Source organism: Aulonocara stuartgranti, assembly GCF_965226115.1.
Source record: "Aulonocara stuartgranti genome assembly, chromosome: 3".
Classification (NCBI taxonomy): domain Eukaryota; kingdom Metazoa; phylum Chordata; class Actinopteri; order Cichliformes; family Cichlidae; genus Aulonocara; species Aulonocara stuartgranti.
In genome coordinates, this window is record NC_138941.1 from 40,387,948 (window position 1) to 40,409,482 (window position 21,535).

General features: G+C 41.8%; 2 protein-coding genes across 2 annotated transcripts in view; both read right to left on the reverse strand.

The window, feature by feature from the left end:
* The window catches only part of LOC309703248 (uncharacterized protein), an 83,901-nt gene extending 71,587 nt beyond the window's left edge, over positions 1-12,314 (reverse strand). The window contains exons 1-5 of the mRNA XM_082527984.1: positions 12,072-12,314; positions 11,778-11,897; positions 11,603-11,618; positions 11,432-11,523; positions 11,154-11,201 (exon numbers count right to left, since the gene is read on the reverse strand). Coding sequence (XP_082384110.1) covers positions 11,154-11,201; positions 11,432-11,523; positions 11,603-11,618; positions 11,778-11,897; positions 12,072-12,084 — 289 coding nt within the window. The 5' untranslated portion in view covers positions 12,085-12,314. The remainder of the gene's footprint in view (positions 1-11,153; positions 11,202-11,431; positions 11,524-11,602; positions 11,619-11,777; positions 11,898-12,071) is intronic.
* A 2,626-nt stretch (positions 12,315-14,940) lies between these two features.
* Positions 14,941-21,535, reverse strand: part of LOC309703057 (low affinity immunoglobulin gamma Fc region receptor III-A-like) — a gene marked incomplete at its 3' end in the record, with an annotated part of 30,692 nt that continues 24,097 nt past the window's right edge. The window contains exons 3-7 of the mRNA XM_082527761.1: positions 17,026-17,292; positions 15,628-15,897; positions 15,252-15,527; positions 15,048-15,103; positions 14,941-14,946 (exon numbers count right to left, since the gene is read on the reverse strand). Coding sequence (XP_082383887.1) covers positions 14,941-14,946; positions 15,048-15,103; positions 15,252-15,527; positions 15,628-15,897; positions 17,026-17,292 — 875 coding nt within the window. The remainder of the gene's footprint in view (positions 14,947-15,047; positions 15,104-15,251; positions 15,528-15,627; positions 15,898-17,025; positions 17,293-21,535) is intronic.

The window sequence follows — 21,535 nt, forward strand, 5'->3', positions numbered from 1 at the left end:
TGTTTCAGATTTAGTAGACGCTGTGCAGCAGCAGAGGGCCCGCCATCCCTTTCAAACACGCTTTTGAATTCAGTCAGGAAGTCGAGGTAGGAGATATTCGGCAGGGTTTTCAATAGCGCCTGAGCCCACTGGAGCGCGCGATCTCGTAATAGCTGAACAAAGAAAGCAATCCGGGCACCGTCGCTGGCATACGTCCTGTTCTGCTGACGGAAAAACAGGGAGACTTGGGCAAGAAAACCCGAACATTTTTCCAGCTCTCCTGTAAACGGCTCAGGGCTAGGCATCGTCCTCCCCGGGGCCTCTAGCCAGGCAGCGGGAGGGTCGGGGGGTGCAGCAGCGGCCTGGGGATTCGGAGATGGAGAGGGACTTACACGCGGAGATGGGTTTACGCTCGGAGAGGGCGAGCTTACCAGGGGTGTGCGCTGGGCGAGAGCCTGTGTAAGAGCGGAGAGCTCTTTATTGATATGGTGGAGCATCTTCTCGTGCCGCTCCAGCAGGGCTTCCTGAGTGAGGAGAGCCCGTTGAACAGGGTCAGAATCCGCTGAGTCCATAGTGGCTGGATCGTTCTGTCACAGATTAGTAGGCAGAGGACTCACTCGCAGGACTCTGAAGTTTAGAGAGAGGGTGAGGGTTTATTTGAAATGTGACACCAAGTGAGAATATATACATATATACAGTGGGGCAAAAAAGTATTTAGTCAGCCACCGATTGTGCAAGTTCCCCCACTTAAAATGATGACAGAGGTCAGTAATTTGCACCAGAGGTACACTTCAACTGTGAGAGACAGAATGTGAAAAAAAAATCCATGAATCCACATGGTAGGATTTGTAAAGAATTTATTCGTAAATTAGGGTGGAAAATAAGTATTTGGTCACCTCAAACAAGGAAAATCTCTGGCTCTCACAGACCTGTAACGTCTTCTGTAAGAAGCTTTTCTGTCCCCCACTCGTTACCTGTATGAATGGCACCTGTTTGAACTCATCATCTGTATAAAAGACACCTGTCCACAGCCTCAAACAGTCAGACTCCAAACTCCGCCATGGCCAAGACCAAAGAGCTTTCGAAGGACACCAGGAAAAGTATTGTAGACCTGCACCAGACTGGGAAGAGTGAATCTACAATAGGCAAGCAGCTTGGTGTGAAAAAATCAACTGTGGGAGCAATCATCAGAAAATGGAAGACATACAAGACCACTGATAATCTCCCTCGATCTGGGGCTCCACGCAAGATCTCATCCCGTGGGGTCAAAATGATCATGAGAACGGTGAGCAAAGATCCCAGAACCACACGGGGGGACCTGGTGAATGACCTGCAGAGAGCTGGGACCAAAGTAACAAAGGTCACCATCAGTAACACACTACAACGGCAGGGAATCAAATCCCGCAGTGCCAGACGTGTTCCGCTGCTGAAGCCAGTGCATGTCCAGGCCCGTCTGAAGTTTGCCAGAGAGCACATGGATGATACAGCAGAGGATTGGGAGAATGTCATGTGGTCAGATGAAACCAAAGTAGAACTTTTTGGTATAAACTCAACTCGTCATGTTTGGAGGAAGAAGAATACTGAGTTGCATCCCAAGAACACCATACCTACTGTGAAGCATGGGGGTGGAAACATCATGCTATGGGGCTGTTTTTCTGCCAAGGGGACAGGGCGACTGATCCGTGTTAAGGACAGAATGAATGGGGCCATGTATCGTGAGATTTTGAGCCAAAACCTCCTTCCATCAGTGAGAACTTTGAAGATGAAACGAGGCTGGGTCTTCCAACATGACAATGATCCAAAACACACCGCCCGGGCAACAAAGGAGTGGCTCCGTAAGAAGCATTTGAAAGTCCTGGAGTGGCCTAGCCAGTCTCCAGACCTCAACCCCATAGAAAATCTGTGGCGGGAGTTGAAAGTCCGTGTTGCTCGGCGACAGCCCCAAAACATCACTGCTCTCGAGAAGATCTGCATGGAGGAATGGGCCAAAATACCAGCTACTGTGTGTGCAAACCTGGTAAAGACCTATAGTAAACGTTTGACCTCTGTTATTGCCAACAAAGGTTATGTTACAAAGTATTGAGTTGTATTTTTGTTATTGACCAAATACTTATTTTCCACCCTGATTTACGTATAAATTCTTTACAAATCCTACCATGTGGATTCATGGATTTTTTTTTCACATTCTGTCTCTCACAGTTGAAGTGTACCTCTGGTGCAAATTACTGACCTCTGTCATCGTTTTAAGTGGGGGAACTTGCACAATCGGTGGCTGACTAAATACTTTTTTGCCCCACTGTACAGTGGAACAGATAACACGGGGCTCCAGGGAGTAGGGCGGGGTCCGAAGGGAAGGTCCAAGACGGGGGTACACACACGCTCTTCTTCCACTCGATCCGTAACTCAAAAATGTCCACACTAAGAAGCTCACGCTCACTCACACACATCCACAGAAATCCGGACGGCAGGGAAGACGGGCAGGGAGTCTAGAAGGCCTGTACACAGAGGAAAAAACAAAGTCAGGAGGAAACTCTAGGGGATCAAAGGAACATTTTCATAGGTTACACTACACTGACACTTGGTAATGTGACGATCCAGCGAGGAAGCAGCCTCTCTTGCCATCTTAAGTAGTCTGCCAGGATCAGTGTGAATGAGCCACAGGTGTGTGTTCAGGGTGGGTTCAGAGGCGGGGAACCAAGGTCCAGTTCCGCCCTGGTGGGAGAGGTTAAGACAAACAATACACACACCACGACCTCTCCAGATCTTGAGAACCATGACAGTCTGGACTTCTTTAAGTTGCTTGAAGACGTTTCACCTCTCATCCGAGAAGCTTCTTCAGTTCTAAGGTCAAATGGTGGGGAGTCCAACCATTTGACTCTCTGTTGTGGTTTTGCACCCTCATGATCACGTATGTTTTATCTCACACACACACACACATACATGAGGTCAATGATGTTTGTTTAAGTGCAGAGATGGTGCAGATAGACTTGCAGCTATTTGCGAACACAATATTTTCCATCAGCCACGTCTCTTTAAAAAGTGATCCTTCCTGTCATGGTCTGATCTAAAGGTCCGAGTTTAAAACACCAGTAAATACTTTGTGCAAATAATTGTGGTCTCAGTCCCTGCAGTTTCAAATTTTACTGCATGTTAATTTAGTAAAACAAGCTCCTCATTAAAGTCAAAAAGGACAAGAAAGCACTTGATTAAAAAGCTCCTTCCTTATATATGCTGACGTAAAACAAGATACCAGCTACACAAAAGACTGCTGTCTGAAACATGCTGCATTTCCTCTTTCCTGCATGGCACAGATAAAAATGAGGCCTTTCAATAGATTAAAAATAAAATGTGGCAGAATATAGAGTATCCTTATTTTCATTGTACATGTACGATGAGAATAAAGGGCTATTCTATTGGCGGTGTGAAGAGGGAAGGAATGAGGATTTGACCCAAAATGCAGACTCTTAGAAAAGGTTAACTTAAACCCACCTGTATTGCTGGAATACAAAAAAAATGCAAAACTACAAAAGAATTATTTGAAACTAAACGGCAGGCAGAACACAAAGCAGGACGATGAGGGAGACCGCGATGCAGGACAGAGAGAGATGCAGGCATAAATACACACAAGAACAAACAAGGGAGGGAATCGTAGCTAAGAGGAGACACTTGGAAGCACAGCTGGAAACAATTTAAACTGAACATGATGCACAAAGCACAAGTGACTATGAAAGTAAAACAGGAAGTGTGCAAAATGCACATTGAGACACAGGCTGTGTCCAAATTCAGGGGTAGCATTCGTCGATGGCTGCATTTGTAGGCAATTACGTCACAGTGAATAACTGAAGAGTGACTGGCCTCTCCCTTAGAGATAGGGTGAGAAGTTCACCCATTCGGGAGGGGCGGGAGAGTAGAGCCGCTGCTCCTCCACATCGAAAGGAGCCAATTGAGGTAATTCAGGCATCTGACTAGGATGCCTCCTGGGCGAGGTTTTCCGGGCATGTCCCACTGGGAGGAGGCACCGGGGCAGACCCAGGACACGCTGGAGAGATTATATCTCTCGGCTGGCCTGGGAACGCCTTGGTGTTCCCCCGGATAAGCTGGAGGAGGTGGCTGGGGAGAGGGTGGTCTGGGCTTCTCTGGTTGGGCTGATGCCCCCGCAACCCGGCCCCGGATAAGCGGAAAAACATGGATGGATGGATGGATGGATGGATGGATGGATGGATGGATGGATGGACAATAACAATAAAACAAGAATATTTATAATACATCAACAAAAATAAAGCCTGGGATCCTCCTGGTTTAAAATACGGTCCACGACTGGGACACTCAGGTTAATCCTGCAGTACAAGGGTCTGCTCTGGTTAAGGAAAAGGTGGAGAACAACAAACAGTTTTAGTAGAAAGGTATGATTTTATTTATTTTATGACATCAAAGCATTATTGTGATTATCAAGCTTAAGTCAAATATACTAATAGGCTGTGAAAAGACTTAAAATTTATACACTTCATTTGTGTAACTAACTGGTAGGTTTTATCTTGGCACAAACGTATTGCTGGAACAGCCGAGGCAATTTTACTGCAGCTAGCAAAAGCATGAAGCACCAGGCAGAACTCTTTGTGTGATCTTGTGCACGAGGGAGATGACCGAGACGAGCGCTGTTCCTGGAGCCCCAGTCCCTCTCAGTCAGCTCCCCCGTAGCACTGCTCTTTATTGTGGTTACATGAATATGCATAGATTCATTAACATATGACGTCTCACACAGGCATGCATGTGCTCAAATAATACCATCTGTGTGTATGTGTGTGTGTGTGTGTGTGTGTGTGTGTGTGTGTGTGTGTTTTTTTTTTTTGGGGGGGGGTACATGGATGTGTGTGTATGTGGGTCAAAATATGACCCAAAGCTGGTGCTAGGAGCCCAGCTGACCACCTAAATAAAAGGCACTTATACTTATATAAGTATATATATAAGTATAGTAAGTATGTATATACTTATACTAAACAGATACAGAGTAGATGTCCTCCTATAATATAAATCAGAAAGAGAAGGTACGACCTCTCTCATGACCTTAGGATGTGTGTGTATGCCAGAGCACTGTGGAACGCACACAGAGCCTTTGCAGACTACTAAGGATGAGACAATCTATCAATATGTAATCGATTATATACCTCAAAGCATATATGATTATATGTTTCCAAGCATAAATGACAAACCAACAATATAACTCTGACACGAAGCTTTTTTGTGAACTCAGAAATAATCATGTTTTCTGCTTTGTTGCATTTTTACAGCCCATCTATGCACATAAATAAGTTACAGGATCAAATGAATAACAGAAAATAAATGGAAATAGAAAATGTTCTTCTATAAGTTTCAAAGAGATTTAGTTTACATATTCTATATAATACAGTGAATGTGTACGAATGACCGGCAATCATTCAGTCACTGGAATTATGAAAAATGCTAAGTAATTCCTAAATGCATGTAGATTAAAGACAATTATTTTACCTGGATATCACTGTCTCTGACGAGCCTAAGGTACAAAACATGCCGGCGATGACGATAAAGTTTTTAAGCTCCTAGAGAATTAAAAAAGTACAAAAAACTGAGCGACATTTCTGAGTCCTTTTCAAAGTTTTCGCGCTGCGGTGCTAGCGACCGGAAAAATGCAGAATTAAGTGCAGACTTGAACAAAGGCTAGAAGACTGTCCAGTTTCACAGCCGTTTGCTTCCAGCCTACCGGCCTTTCTGCTGGCGTGGACACGTGGTTGTTTGGTCTCCTGAATCAAGCTGCTGGGGTGCATTGTTGCTGTTTCTCACTCTCATGATCAAGTATGTTTCGTGACACACACACACACGCACACACACACACACACACACTAGGTAAGAAAACTAAGATGACCTAAAAACATAAACAGAGGGATAACAACTAGACAGGGCAGAATCATGACCTCTGAATATTAAATAACCCAAAACTATAAAGTCCAAACACAAAACGCTGGGTGCAAACCCAGGATCACGACTATATTTATATACCAACAACAGCCTTTGACACACATGTAGGCAATGTGGCTGCTTAGAAGAACAAAGATGATATTCTGTAATGCCATGTTTGTAGTTTGATCTCATATTATCACTGCATGATCTTACTTGTTGAATAAAAATATCACTGTACATTTTTGTAGAGTTGAAAATAATAAAAACATTTTTTTAGGGTTTAAAAAGTTTTAATTTATCAAAACATGAACAATATTTTCCGTTTGCAAAGTCTTCAGTGAGACGGCTTCAGAGCGTAAACAGGTCAAAAACAAGCTTTGGTCGTCAGCAGCTCAAAAAGTGTTTAAGTTGTTGACTTTGACTGTTCTCTCTGTATTCTGACACATGATGGCAGAGCCGCATAAAAAAGTGCTGCCAAGTAAAAAAGCAGTAAAAGAGTCACAGACACAGAAAAAGCTCTTCAAAATTCACCAGTGACTCAGTTCATTTCAAAACACTTTATTAAACTGAATTATTGCAGAGACAAAACAAGACAAACAATCAGCAATCAAGGCTGGACTGGGACAAAAAATCGGCCCGGGCATTTTGACTAGAGACCGGCCCACCAGGATAAAGATTAAAAATGTGACGTCATTCAGGGGTAAAACCGCAAAGGGTTCTGGGAACTTGTGGTAAGAGGTACTAGCGCACGCAGGCTTTCAATTGAACTCAGTTACACAGCGATAAAAAGAAACCCAAAAAATGGCAAGAAGCTGTTGTATTATTAACTGCAATAGCCGGTCACATGGCAGCCACGGGAAGCCGACGGGTAAAGAGATCTTTTTTTTTTTTATCGGATTACGTCGTTGAAGAGAAATTTTTTAAGCCATGTTTCCGAAGTAAGAGCCGACGGATGGTCTGGATATACCAAATATAACGTCTCAGAACACTCCAGCTCACATGTTAGTCTGCTCCAAGCATTCCCACAAAGGTCAGAGTTTTGTAGTAGTTAATACGTCATTTTTCTTAACATAATTGGTGATATAGGTTACAAGCAAGTCTGGCGCTGAACAGAAATTGTCGCGCTATGCTCCTTTATTTATTGTGCATAAATAGTGAATTGTCCTGACACAATATTGCGTTTCGCTTCTGTTATTATGGTACATTGACAAAAACATATACTTTTATTCACAGGATAAAACAGTTGTTTTGTATCACTAATTGTCCAGTGCGATTACAACATACAATATTATTGTCACTGCTACATTTCTGTAATGCTACCAGAAATTATTTCCACTACTAATTAATTACCGTTGAGCTCAAAGGTTATATTAATAAACGGTTAACGAATGTGTATTTATGACGACGATTTCTGAGACTGGTAAACTTACCTTTGTTCGTACGATGGTCTTTCGTTCTACACGGTGCGTTTCAAGGTCCTGTACCCATCCGTCAGTAAACTGTACCTGGGCTTGTTGCAGTGACCTGAAGTTACTAAACTTCATGAGTGTATGCACTCACTCCAAGAACCATATGATTACAAATATGAGCGTGGTGAAAGTTGGGCAGCACGCTAACGTCTTTTGTCCCTCTGCGTGCTCGTAAGGGTCTGACCCTTTCACTCCTTTGATTTTTTCCTCGTATCTTTTCTTTGTCTTTTCGTCGAGTCTGTCTTTGTACGGACCGGCATTGTTCTCCTTTTGTTTTGTACATTCCTTTTTTGTGCGGCAAAGAAAAAACAAGAAGGTATTGGAACCAGAGAATGAAAGTTTTGCGGTGCTGCAAATGCTTGGATTGTTTTGCCACTAGTTCCCGGCATGCAACGCGCGAAAATCACGTGATTGCTAAAAAAAGGGGGAGGGTGCATCCTGCCTCCTCGGCTGTAATTGGTCCAGCCCAGAGTCGATCATGACCAATTGGCCAATCCAACACCTTTCATTATATATACCCTTCCTAAAAAAAAAAAAAATCCATCGGCCCATAAAAACAAAAAATCGCCAGCGGCCCACCGGGCAAATGCCCGGTATGCCCGATGGCCAGTCCAGCTATGTCAGCAACAAACAAGCTGTGAAGGGCTTTTTTTCTAACTCTGTCTGTTTCACATTTTCATTTCCTAATTGTAACGTCCACTCTTACCAGTACCAGTTTATACAGAGATCAAATTAGTACTCAGCAGGATTGAGTTCAGTTTATTGATGCGGCCCTCCACAAAAGGCCGAGTTTCTCATGTGGCCCCTCAGGAAAATGAATTGCCCACCCTGCTTCAGAGGGTCTCTGTGCCACAGCAGACTCCTGACCCAGAATCACACTTACAGTAAGTCATCGTCTTCAAAAGCAACCGAATGATCTGTGAGGTCAAGCTGCTCAGTTATTATTCATTTCTGGCTCTTTTCCACAGTGTTACCCCAGCAGGTGGTAGATGACCGCCCCTCTCTGAGCCTGGTTCTGTCAAAAGTTTCTTCCTGTTAAAAAGGAGTTTTTCATTCTCACTGTCACCAACTGCTCACTCATAGCCGTCTGATTTGGAGTGTTTCTCTGTATTGTTGTACAGTCCTTACAAAATAAAGCCCCTGGAGGCGACTGTGGTTATGATTTGGCACCTTATAATAAAAATTGTCAACTTTTATTTATATAGCACCAAATTACAGCAACAGACAGTTAAACTGAATTGAACTGAATTACTTGACAGTTGTGTGCGCTGTCTGAGGACAGTCACTGTGTTTGTAAGTAGCCATGTTCATTTTGTCACATGTTCTTTCTACTTTCTCCTCTTTGGATTTGTAAACAATTTGTTGAGCACTAATGTGCACATGAAGCCCATTAGTGCTTTGAGTGCTCCAAGAGGGTAAGAAAGCGCCTCCGTCCAGTGAAAGAGCGCCGCCTGCTGCCGTTCAAAGAGGTCAGAGTCCGCTGAGTCCACAACGCAGGGTCGTGTCATTCTGTCAGGGGTGTCGAGTGTGGATGCGAGGAAAGGAGGACCCAAACGCTGGACTCACAGGTAGGTGAAGGCTGGTGTTTATTATGACAAGCAGATGAGCCGAACATAAGATGACTGGCTGAACTGAAATGACTGTCTTAACTGAACACACGTGCAGAGTAGACAACATTAACATCAATGACACGACAAAGACCAGGATGAAACTGAGGACTTAAGTACACTGGCTAATGATGATGATTAGGGACCGGTGAGAACACAGCTGAACATAATGAAACAGGAAGTAGAGCTAATGACACTGAGACAGAGGGCTGGCACGGTGAAGCGGGAAACATGAATGTGGAACATAAACTGAACATGAACTGAAAACACCAGGTGAACCACCCAGGAACCCTGACACAGTCTTGACTTTAGACAACTGAGCAGAAGATGATTGAATCTGAACAGAAGAGGAGAAAATCAGATGTCTGAGACAAAGTCTGAGCAGAAAACTGAGAATAAATTATTCTGAAAGACAGTTTAGAAACTCAACAGAAGAGAATTTTTTTTTTTTTTAACTGCAATGCAACCTGTGAACTGAGATGAACTTTGACTCAAAGCAACTGAGCAGCAACTTGGCAACTGAACAAGAGCAAATTAATGTCTATATGAAACTGACAGACAGTTTGGCAACAGAACAGAAAACAAGTGATTGTCAACAACTGAGCAACAATTTGGCAAATCGACAAAACAGAAATGACTGTAAATTTTTAATCTGAGCAGAAGAAAAGCTGCTCTGGAAACATGAGCAATAGTTTGACAGGTGAACAGAAAGAGCTTGAAACTCAGCAAACACGAGGCAGTTTGATACCAGAACAAAAGAGAAATGTCTCCCAAGAACAGCAACAACTTCAAGTCTGTGAATGTAAAGTGAGTGTAATCTCTAAGACTTGGAACTGCAGATTAAAATATTTTGATGAACATGAAACCATCAGAAATGTTACATGAACCAAATCAGTAAAAGTGGAAGATGGAGGATGGCAAACATGCAAAAGAAAAATCAATACTGAGCAGAAGTATTGTTGTGTGAAAATGTCACATCAGGTGTTCAGCATTAAAGTGGACATGAAACACTACATGTATAAAGGCTAATTTACATCATGGAGCCCAGCTCTCAAAAACTGACACAGATGTAACTCTGACTGTGAAGCTGGATTTAAGAAATAACTGCTTAAAGCTATAAAAACACATGTATCGCCATATTCTGTCAGTACAGAGCATGACTCCACCAGGTCAGTTGGCTACTTTCAGTCAAAAGACTCACATTAGGTTGTGTTAGGTAACTAATAACAGAACCAATAACTCGAGGAAAATAAGGACAGTAAAACATCAGTTTAATGGGGTCACTGGCTGCACCTCGTGCCTGTCCCATCTGTGGCTTCCTGTTGGAGAACAATAAAGTTTATTATAAAAACATTGCCTGCCCTCGATGTAAAGTGAAGTTCTGTTCTGTGTGTTTGAGTCTTTACAAAGAGTGTAACGTTAACTGTACCTTATTGACTGTTTAGGAGGTGCGACCCTCAGACGCACCTCTGTACCTGTGTGGAGGAGGAAATCATCCTCATTTACTTTCATTGATTTAAACATGTGGTCTCTGATATACACATGGTATCATTTGTTGTGTGTTCTGTATTGTAAAGATTTCTTTTTGTGCAAAACATGTGAAAATGAAATGAAATGTATTTTCTTCTTTTCAGAGCAGGTGATACAGAGCTGAGTGTGGAGCTGGAGAAAAAGCTTTATGTGTAAAACTGGTTACAAAGTAGCTGTTAGTCAGCCAGCAGGAGATAAAAGCATCCAGGAAGCTCAGACTTTGTATCCAGTGTCTCTGTACATTATGTGTTTCTGTGAGGTGGAGAGCTAACAAAACAAACACTGCATGGGACTGTTGTGACTGTACCTGCATCCCATCTTCATTGTAGTAAACAGCACTCTCCTCTGGTGTGTCGTGTTGGCCTGTGAGGTGATCAAATTCATCCACAAATGAAAAAAAACATGTTTTTAAAGGATGTTTGTTTTATTTTTAAACTGCACGCGTTTTATGTACTCACTCTTTCTTCTAAGATCTTTAAACTCAATAAGAGAAGAGGCGACGTTTTCATATTCATCTGCTCCTGAAATGTTCATAATTTTATTTACAGGATTGTAAAAACATGGAATTAGTTTCATTAAATCAAACACAAGTTTCATCTCTAACTGCTCTGTGCTTTTCAGCACATATACTGACCATTTCTGTTTGTCACTTGTGTGACTGATTCATAGACGTCAGCAGTACCTAAAGAAAAAAACAAGCCAGGCTCACATTAATCATTTTATTACAGTTACACTAAAGATCAGAGCAGAAACAGAAACACTGTGTGAGTCAAAACCAGGACTGTAAGATCTTTAAATGTTCTTTAAAAAACTGCTGAACACAAACTGAACCTGACAAATGTATTGTGTTAATGGAGGTTTAATAAAAGTCAATATTAACAATGATAATAAAGACTGTTTTTCAATGCTGACCATGTTGAAGAGAGCCGTACACGTGAGTTTCATTCTGGTTGACTCCATGATTTGTGGAGGAGCCCGGACTGTGACTCTCAGACTGGATCGACCTAAAACATGAAATAAACACAATAAACTCAAAAGTAACTGATGTTTGTTTCAAATAATAATAAAAAGTATTTTACCAACCTGGTGAAGCAGGAATCTGTGAAAGAGACAAATGTTATTACACATGTTTGTCATGTATAAATTGTTCCACTGATATTTTGTGTCATGAGATCAGAATACATGTATATGTGTGAATAATTAAAGTGTATGTAGTAAATAAACTCTCTAATACAGCATGAAAAGAAGAGGCTCTTACACTTGGACTGTCTGCAGCGATACAACAAGAGCAGGAGAATAATAATGAGAGAGACTCCACAAACCAGTCCAACCATCAGCCACACAGGAGATGAAGAGCTGTCAGCTTCTGACACAGTTACTGTAACAAACAATAAGTAATAATAAAGTATAATACTTATTATTATACTGCATATTTCAGTTCTCACAAAATAAATCCAGGTGACTTCAAGCATTAAACAGACAATCTAATGTTTCCTCTCAAGCATGAAAATCATTTTTACAAAAACACATCAAATGTTTTGATCCTGCTCACCTTTAACTGACATCCAGCTCTGTGCTGACTCTCTTCCTGAGTACTGACACTTGTAGAAACCTTCATCAGACTTTGACACTGCAGAGATCTTCAGCTCCCCTCGGGTATCATTTTGAATAAGTTTGTCATTGTGATAGAAAAACACATTGGAAAGTATTTTTTGTGTTCTCAAACTGCAGCTCAGACTAACAGAAGCTCCCTCAGTCACAGGATGAACAGGACTCACCAGGATAGAAACATTACCATCATCTGTGAAACAATCAAACACAATTGTTTCAGTCACATCAGCTGGTGCACACTTTTAGGAAACGCTGACATGTAAGCTTCAGGGAGATTTTCACAGAAGCGACTCTGTGAAACAGATGATCGACTTGAATCCAGGTAAGAAAGAAATGCATGTAGTAAATGAAGTTGAATGGCTGATTGTCGGATTTTATAAGCTCATAATGTGATCTAACAGAGACTCACTTAGTAACTGATCTAAGGGTTGTGAATAGAATGAAATAAAAATAACTGCATTTAAAAACTTAAATACCAAGAAGGCCTGTGGGCCTGATGCTCTTTCAGCTTTTCTCTTTAAACATTTGCTGATGAGCTGACTCCAGCTTGGAGTCCTGTTGATATCAGCTTCATCCTCACTATATAGAAAAAGGCTGCAATCAGCAAAATAATGATCACAGACCTGCAGCAGTAACATCAGTAGTAATGAAATCCTTTGAATGGTTGAGCACTTGTGAAGTGAAGTACAATTTGAATATAATTACTTTAACTCACTTGATTTTAAAGCATTTAGAAAACCCCTCAGCTTATGCACGATTGTTATTTATGATCTAAGATCAGCGTTTAACACCACAAACACTTATACACTGTTAAATAACATGAAAGTGGATCCCTATATAATCAGATGGTTGTTTGGCTATTTTCATTAAAAAAAACAACAGGAAGTGAAAGTCAGTTCTGCTCGTTCACACATACAATTTATAAGAACAAGAGTCTCACAGGGCTGTGTGAGATCTCCTGTTCTTTTCATATTTTATTTTAAAAAATTGTGGAAATCAGAAGGGATTGTGCAGTGGTATAAGAAACACACCGTGTTAAATATAAAGAAAAATAATCGTCATATTTATAACGATCTTTGATGAAAGATCTATTGGAGATCTCAGCCTGGTTTCAATGACTGGAGAGAAGTTTGAACAAGTGACAACATTTCAGTGTTTAGTCTTCCCTGCAGGAGTCAAATTATTATCAATACAATTGCTGAATCATTATGGGTGAAATTGTGGGTGAGTGTTTGCATTTTTGTTTGTTTTTTGCATGATGTGTTTCCCTAAGTTACTCTGAATGGAGACAATAAAAGTTTATCTAATGTGATGACAGAGATGTTGAGCTTTTTAGAGTTTCATTCTGATGGAGAAAATATAAAATACTCATTTAATTAGAGAACAAAAACCAAGAATATTGTTTGAATCTTTGGAGACTAAAATCATCTGAAATTCTCAGTTTTGTTTGTTTTGCCACATAGAATTACTTCACATAGAGCAAAGCTGAGACAAATGTTCATGTGACGTCTAAATCATTCAGATCCAAGAAGTAAATGTATAATAACATACTCTGTACAGTGATGTTGACTGCACTGCTGAACTCTCCTGATCCAGACTCACACCAGTACACTCCAGTATGTGACTTTGATGTGTAGATGTCACATGTGGATCCAGTCATTCTCCTACAGTCAGAGTACAGTCGGCCATCCTCAGAGAACTTCCTCACTCTCCACTCAGTGAAGTTTCCCTCACAGGTCAGTGAGACAGAGTCAGAGGTGAAGTGTTGCACTCTGTCAGGACTCACTGTGAGAGACGCTGCTGAATGAACATCTGGAAACAACATGCAGTGAAGAGACAAAGCTCACAGATGTTAGGATTCAAAAGATCACAGTGAAAAAAATAGTTCTTGCTAAACCCACCATAACTGCAAATAAATCTATGAATGAGATTTGTTAATACAGATTTAAATGTTGTGACTCCTGCAGCTGGAAAGATTTCACTGAACCATCTGGGTCTCTCAGTAATAATCTCACAGCATCATTAGAAGTTTCTATAAACCTGCTTTCCTACAGTTTGTCCACAGTGTGCATGTTTGTTGTTGCACAAGCAAATATCTTCACCATCAGTCATGTAATAAGATGTCTGACATTTGTGACCTTATTACAAACAGTCAGATCATTATCAGACAGTTTAACATCAGCAGATCTTAAATGTTTGTTGTCTTTGCTTCTGCAAATCATGACAGAAATTTTATGGGCATCATGTCTGATATCATTTTTCACAGCAAAAGAAGAAGAAGCTGGGAAGGAGCTGCTTGAGACCACGAGATCATCTGTGTACATAATGTGCTTCACAGGAGTGCTGCCAGCTTTACAGACTTTCTAATCATCAACATGAAGATTAAAAAGAGCCAGAGACAAAATTCATCCTTGTTTAACTCTGTGAGAAACAAACAAGGAGGAATTTGAATAACAACAGAAGTGTCTGACTGAAGCTCAGTTGACTTGAATGTAGTGAGAAAGGATGAGATTCAATTTAATCCTTATGAGGAAACTTAAATAAAATCATTTAATGCAATTTTATTGTAATTGGACATCAGATTTCAATGTCAGCATGCGGCTGCAACAAAAATAATGGTGAATTAAAGTGATGACATAATTTATTAGAGAGAAACAAACTGACCTGCAGACCAGACAAACTTTGGTTGACTGTGATCAGTGTGATACTCTGGGTCTCCTCTTCCAGCTCTGCACACATATCCTGCTGTGTGTGTCTGTCCATGATTGATGTAGGAGTCCTGTGCAGTCCCACTGCCATCAGGTAGCAGCTCATAACTGTAGGATTTATAGTTGAATGTTTTCAGATCAGGAACAACTTTATACCAGTAGAAGCTCCATCCTGCAGACGGATGTTCAACCTCACAGTTCAGAGTTACTGAGGCTCCAGGACTCAGCCATGATGGAGACACAGTGAGGACAGGATGGGGTTCATCTGTTCAACAAAGATTTTCTCTCAGTGAACATGTAGTACAGTCTCTGAACAGTGAGCTCAGTTTATACAAAGAATAATAATCTCAGTCTATATGAACAGAAACACATTTTACAAAGTGTTCAAACAGCTTAAAGCAAACATGACTTACTGTCAGAAACTGTCAGTGTGACTGAATCACTCCACTCTGTTGTTTCATGCTGTGAACTTTTCATTCTGCCCTTACAGCGATAGTTTCCACTGATCAATGATGAAGCAGAAATAATCCTGTATTCATTTTGATTTGGAGGTTTTCTGATGCTGTTTGCTTCCCACTCATAATCCCACTCAGTGTCTCCTCCATGGATCTCACATCTGACAGTGATCGTCTCTCCTCTGTATATCTCAGACCAGTTTGGATGCAGAGTCACAACAGGTCTGATTGAGACTGTTAATGTTCAAGAAAGTACAATAAAAACATGTGAAAGACAAAAGGTACAATTACCATCAGATGTAGTGCTTTGTGGTAAGTTCAAGTTTGAACTCACCAGTTGTGTCAATCCAAACTGGCTGACTGTCCTCTGTGTAGTAAACTGGTTCTCCTCTTCCTCCTCTGCAGCTGTAGCGTCCTCCCTCTGAGACACTGATTTGTTCATTTCTCGCAGGTTCAGAAGATTTCCCATCTCTGTACCAGTAGTATTTCCATCCAGATGATGATGATGATGATGATGATGATGGGCTCACAGAGCAGGTCAGGGTCACACTGCCCCCTACTGGAACAGCTGTGTTATCAGCTCTCAGTTCAGCCTTTGGTTTGGCTGCAGTTCAGTTTAGAACAAGAACATAAAAGTAAAAATGACTGAATCAGAACAATTTAAAGATCTGGATGGAAAAATTTAAATGATCAAATATCACAAAACTTTATTGGTGAAGCTATAACAAAGTGTGTGACACAAAATACTGAAATACTGTTTTGATCTGCACAGCAATTTTTTTTTAAATTTACTTCAGTGTATTTAAAATTAATTAATAAATGCATAGTTCGTTTACTCTCATTAATTTGAAGCATGATTTAGTTAATTCATCTGTAATGAGAAAGTAACCCAGGTTAATATGATCTGATTGTACTTAGCATGCTATGTCCTTGTGTTCTTTACTAAATCTGCTGTTGAAGCCTCTGATAGCTAAGATGAGACCTAGTAAGTGTGTTTTATATTCTTTTGCTGTGGAAGCTGACATTTTCTGTCAATGTGCACAGATGTGTCAGAATGGGTTTTAAAAGACACATCGATGGTTTGGAGGAAGTAATTACTGAAGCTAACTCAGAAAGATCAATTAGAGAAAAAACTCTAAATAAATATCATTGGTACTGAAAGTAGCTGCACATAATGTTTTGTCTGTGAGATGATTATGAGTAATTTCTATACTCATTAAATATCATTAGCCTAAATTAATAACATACCAGCACAGACCAGCGTCAAACAAAATGAGGCCATATTGTCGTCTGAAGTTCAGAGTTCATTAAGTGAAAAATATCCAGTGTGTGTTTGTCATGAGACCAGACTCTTTAACTAAAACCTGAAACCTCTAAGATCATTCCAACAATAGACAACATGCTAAAAACAACTGAAGTAACTGCATCATATGTTGGTGCAACAGGTAGTAATAAAAATAAAAATAACACAAATACAGAAGTGAAAATATTGGATGTTACTGTTGTTCTTAGTGGATGTGGTGGAGCAGCTGAAGCAGGTTCAGCATTTGTTCTGCACCTCATGTATTAGAGCTGCACAGCAGAGAAGTTACTCTGATATGTTTTGTTCTCTTCACTGTGAATAAAAAGCTGCTTTTCAAAATATGTTACTGAGCAGCACAAATGAAACAGCTACAAAGCTGCAAGAACAACAGATTCTTATTAATGTTGATAAAACAGATCTCCAACTTACATGATACAGTCAGTGTGATGATATCACTCCACTCTGTTAACATATAGGTCCTTGTGCCCCGGCAGCTGTATTCTCCACCATCAGACTCAGCAGCGCTGCTGATTCTGTATTCATTGGATGTTTCAGGTATGTTTGACTGGCCTCGTCTCCATTCATACGTCCACTGAGCTCCTTCACTTCCCTGAATGTCACAGCTGACAGTGACTGTCTCACCGCTGTATATCTGAGTCCAGGATGGCTGCAGGGTCACAGTGGGCTTAGGAGGAGCTGATAAAATAAAAACATAGCATTAGCAGACTGATAATTTTACTTAAAAAAAAAAATCAACAATTAAAAGTTTAGTTTTTACCAAACGGATTAAATGATATTTAGACTCTACCAGCAGAGTGACTGAAAACAACCAGGTGTGCATGTGACAGGTTGAAGGACTACTGCATATAAAACTGTTCAGTTATTACTAATTCATATCAGTTGATATAAGGACAAAAATTATGTAAATATGGTAAGAAAATGGTTAAGAGTTTATTATTTTTCATGTTATATTAATGGCTTTCATGTTATTTAAGAGAACTGCAATCTATACATCAGTGTTCGGTTAGTAAGCCTTTTCTGGGATCGATTAGTAGTGTCTCTATTCTCCACTAAGGGGCTTTCACGCGTTCTCCTCACTGCAATAAACTACTGCATGAGAGACGCAAGTCATAATCACTCTCGTGATTCTTTTCCCCCTGTTTTCAGAGGTGTAACATTTGGAGGCACCGCTGGGATAGCTGCTTAGATGTCCGGTGTCCACAATCTGCACATCGCAGTCCAAGCCAGCTAAATCCCCCCACTACAACCCAGGCAGACTGCAGTGAGGAAAGTGTTGATGTCGAGGCGAACTGGTAGCTGTGTTTTAGCGCATGTTTCCTGAGGCCAGCCAGAGATCATCAGGGGCTGCAAAAACAACTCAGCTCAGCGTCACCTGTACATGCAAAATTCTTCCTGCCTACTGCCACAATGTCTTTGGTGGAAGAGCTGCGAAAAGAGGTTGTGCGTGAAATGCACACTCTGTCCAAAGATCAACTCGTGTCAATCTGCGAGTTCCTTGGCATTGCAGAGAAAATAGATGTTAGCAGAAAAACACGACTGTCACTGCTAACACACATCCAAATACACATTGAGAGAGAAGGTATAACAGTACTTGAGGATGAAGGAATGTCAGAACTGTTGTTGCTTAATGATAAGATTGCTGAAGTAATGAAAGAGACAATTGTTGAGACTGAACCAAATGCAAATGAAGAGGGTGATTCAGGGCACAGAGAGCAACCAAACACTGCAACCTCACTGGTAACAGAGACAGCTAATGCAGTTAACACAGCGGTTATTTCTCACTCCCAAGGTAATCGCTTTGTCCCTAACTCATCTGTGTCAAGTACCCCCCAACGACCAAGCCCTTACTGGCAGAAAGATTTCAAAAGATCAGGCCAGATTGGCAAACCAGGTCAAAAAGTTAAAATGACATTTTCCAGTCTTGCTCACCAGATCAAAAATGGACTGAGCAGAGGCTACTCAGAGCTTGACATTGTAGATGCTGTCATCAGAGCTATCTTGCCAGGTCTACAACTACGCAGCTATTTGGAGGGAAAAGCTCAACTCACCCTTCCAACTCTACGCCGCATACTGCGCTCCCATTTCCAGGAGCGGAGCGCCACCGAACTGTATAAACAACTTGCCTCTGAGGTACAGACCCCAAAAGAGACTGCTCAAAGCTTCCTGATGAGAGTTTTAGATCTAAAGCAGAAAGTCTTATTTGCTTCCCAAGAATCAGAGTCAGGACTCAAATACGACCCAGCTTTAGTCCAGCGTATGTGTTTGCACACCATACTCACAGGCTTCCAGAGTGACAGTGTCAGGATAGATATGCAGCCACTCCTGTTAGACTCTAAGACACCTGATGAACTCTTGTTAGAGAGGTTAAATATGGCTTGTGCCAATGAGGCAGAAAGGAAAAACAAGGAGATGTTTAGCATCACAGACTGCTACAAGTATGAGTGCAGTGCAGTCAGATGATGTGTCACCGGCTAAGAACCCTGTGAAAGAAGTTAAAGCTAGATACCACCCGAGCTTTTAACTGAGTTAGCGGAGCTTAAGACAGGTGTAGCCTCCCTGAAAGGTCTCAGTGCAGAGATAGCTCAGATTAAAGAGACTCTACAGCAGCCGGTGCCTGGTCCTCAGTCATATGCCCCACCACCAGTTATGCAGTATGATAGGGACCAGCAGTATTATAGCTTCCAGGGCCCCCATCAAAGACCACCACCCCCTCAGTATCCTGTACCGCACTATACAGGTAGTACAGCCTGCCGTGAGAGGAGGTGCCACATCTGCCAGCAGAATGGAGTCAACGAGCGCTGCACCCACTGCTACCTCTGTGGGAGTAGAGAACACTTTCAGGCTGGATGTAGAAGCAGAGGTACGAGACCTGTTATATTCTCTTTTATAACTTAACTGGTAAGTAACGACGCCTTCTTTAGTTGTAGTAATTTACTTTAATAACCAGTCTAAGGAAAGGCGCAGGCATATCAATGCGCACATACACCACACTTTGTGTTCTCTACTTTGTAACAGAAAGTAGTGCCACAAACTATAAACTGATTTTACTAAATACATAACAGTTCCTCCCATCCAACTTTGATGAACACAATAGGTACCAAACAATCAAAATATCTTCAGATAAATGCTGTAAACCAATAATTTAACTTAAACTGAAATATGACACCTACTCAGTGATTTACAACATGGAGGTAGGTTGTTTCCTCTTAAACATTTGAACTGCTTTCCTACAAAATTAACTTGAAACCTATAAGTTCAGTCTCTGAGGTGCTCTGCGATTTCTCTCAGGGTACCGTCTGCCTGTTTGGTCAGACTCCATAGTGCTCTGTGTGGGAAGTTCAGGTGTTTGAGCATTGGTAGTTTCACGTAAATCCTGAACCTCAGGTGGTGAAGCGAGGGCAAACTCTTCTGAATCTTGAGGTGTAGATGTGCTCTCAGGTTGCTGTGGAACCATGTGGCTTTCCGCATCTACAATCTGATCAACATGTCTACGCCAGACTAAGTTGGCTCCAACATCTACAGTATATGTCAGTGGTCCGGTCCGTGACAGAATCGTGCCAGGCTGCCATTTCTGACTTGGGTCTCTGTAGTCCCTGGCGAGAACTTTTGGTCCAACATTGAAGAATCTAGTTTTGTTTCTTGTTGCTTCCACCATGGAAGACTGTTTATCTTGGACATCCTTGCGAATATCTGGTTTCAGCAAATCTAGACGTGATCTCAGATTCCGTCCCATGAAGAGCATTGCAGGTGTGTGTCCAGTTGTTGCATGAGTGGCGTTCCTGTAAGCCAGTAAGAAATTGTCTATTTTCTGTTGTAGCGGCTTCCCCTCTGTGCGACTGGCTTTCATTGACCGCTTGAAGGACTGGATGAACCGTTCGGCTTGTCCATTTGTTGCAGGATGATGGGGAGCTGAAGTAATATATCGTATGCCGTTACTCCGAAGGAAACACTGGAACTCCTCTCCAGTAAACTGACGACCATTGTCGCTTACGAGCTGTTGTGGCAGACCTGTGCGTGCAAAGTGACCGAAGGCTATTGATCGTGCTGGCAGCTGTTGCTTGCTTTACGGGGAAGATTTCTGGCCATTTTGAGTGAGCATCAACCACAACCAGGAACATTTGGTCCATAAATGGGCCAGCATAGTCTATGTGAATGCGTTGCCATGGAGCGGATGGCCACTCCCACGCGTGTACAGGTGCTGTTCGAGGCTGACGCAGCGTCTGCTGACAACCAGTGCAGGATTTAGCCATGTTCTCTATTTCACAGTCAAGGCCTGGCCACCAAACATAGCTTCTAGCAAGAGATTTCATCTTAACCACACCTAAATGTCCATTGTGCAGTGAGTCCAGTACCATTGTACGTAGTTTGGGTGGCAGGATGACACGAGTTCCCCACATAACATGTCCTTGGCAAACGGATAGTTGGTCTTTGCGGGTGGAGTACACAGAGAACTGAGTGTCAGTGCAGGACGGCCAACCATTCACAGTAAAATCGTATACTTTGGACAAGATTGTGTCTCGGCTCGTTCCTCTTTTCACCTGAGCACTTGTGACAGGTAGGGGTTCCATTTGTGTAACGTGAAACACAGTAGCTGGATCAGTCAGTTCTTCAGTGGGTTGCATGTGTGGAAGACGTGAAAGTCCATCTGCATTTCCATGTAACTTTGTCCCTTTGAACTCAATGGTGTAGGTGTGTGCACCCAGGAACAAAGCCCATCGCTGCAAGCGTGCCGCAGCCATGGTTGGAATACCTTTCTGAGGGTTAAAGATGGACACCAGCGGTCGGTGGTCTGTGATCAGGGTGAAGTGTCGTCCATATAAATACTGATTAAACTTCTTCACGCCCCACACTAGACTGAGTGCTTCTCTGTCTATCTGCGCATAGTTGCGTTCGGCTGCATTTAGGGACCTTGAAGCAA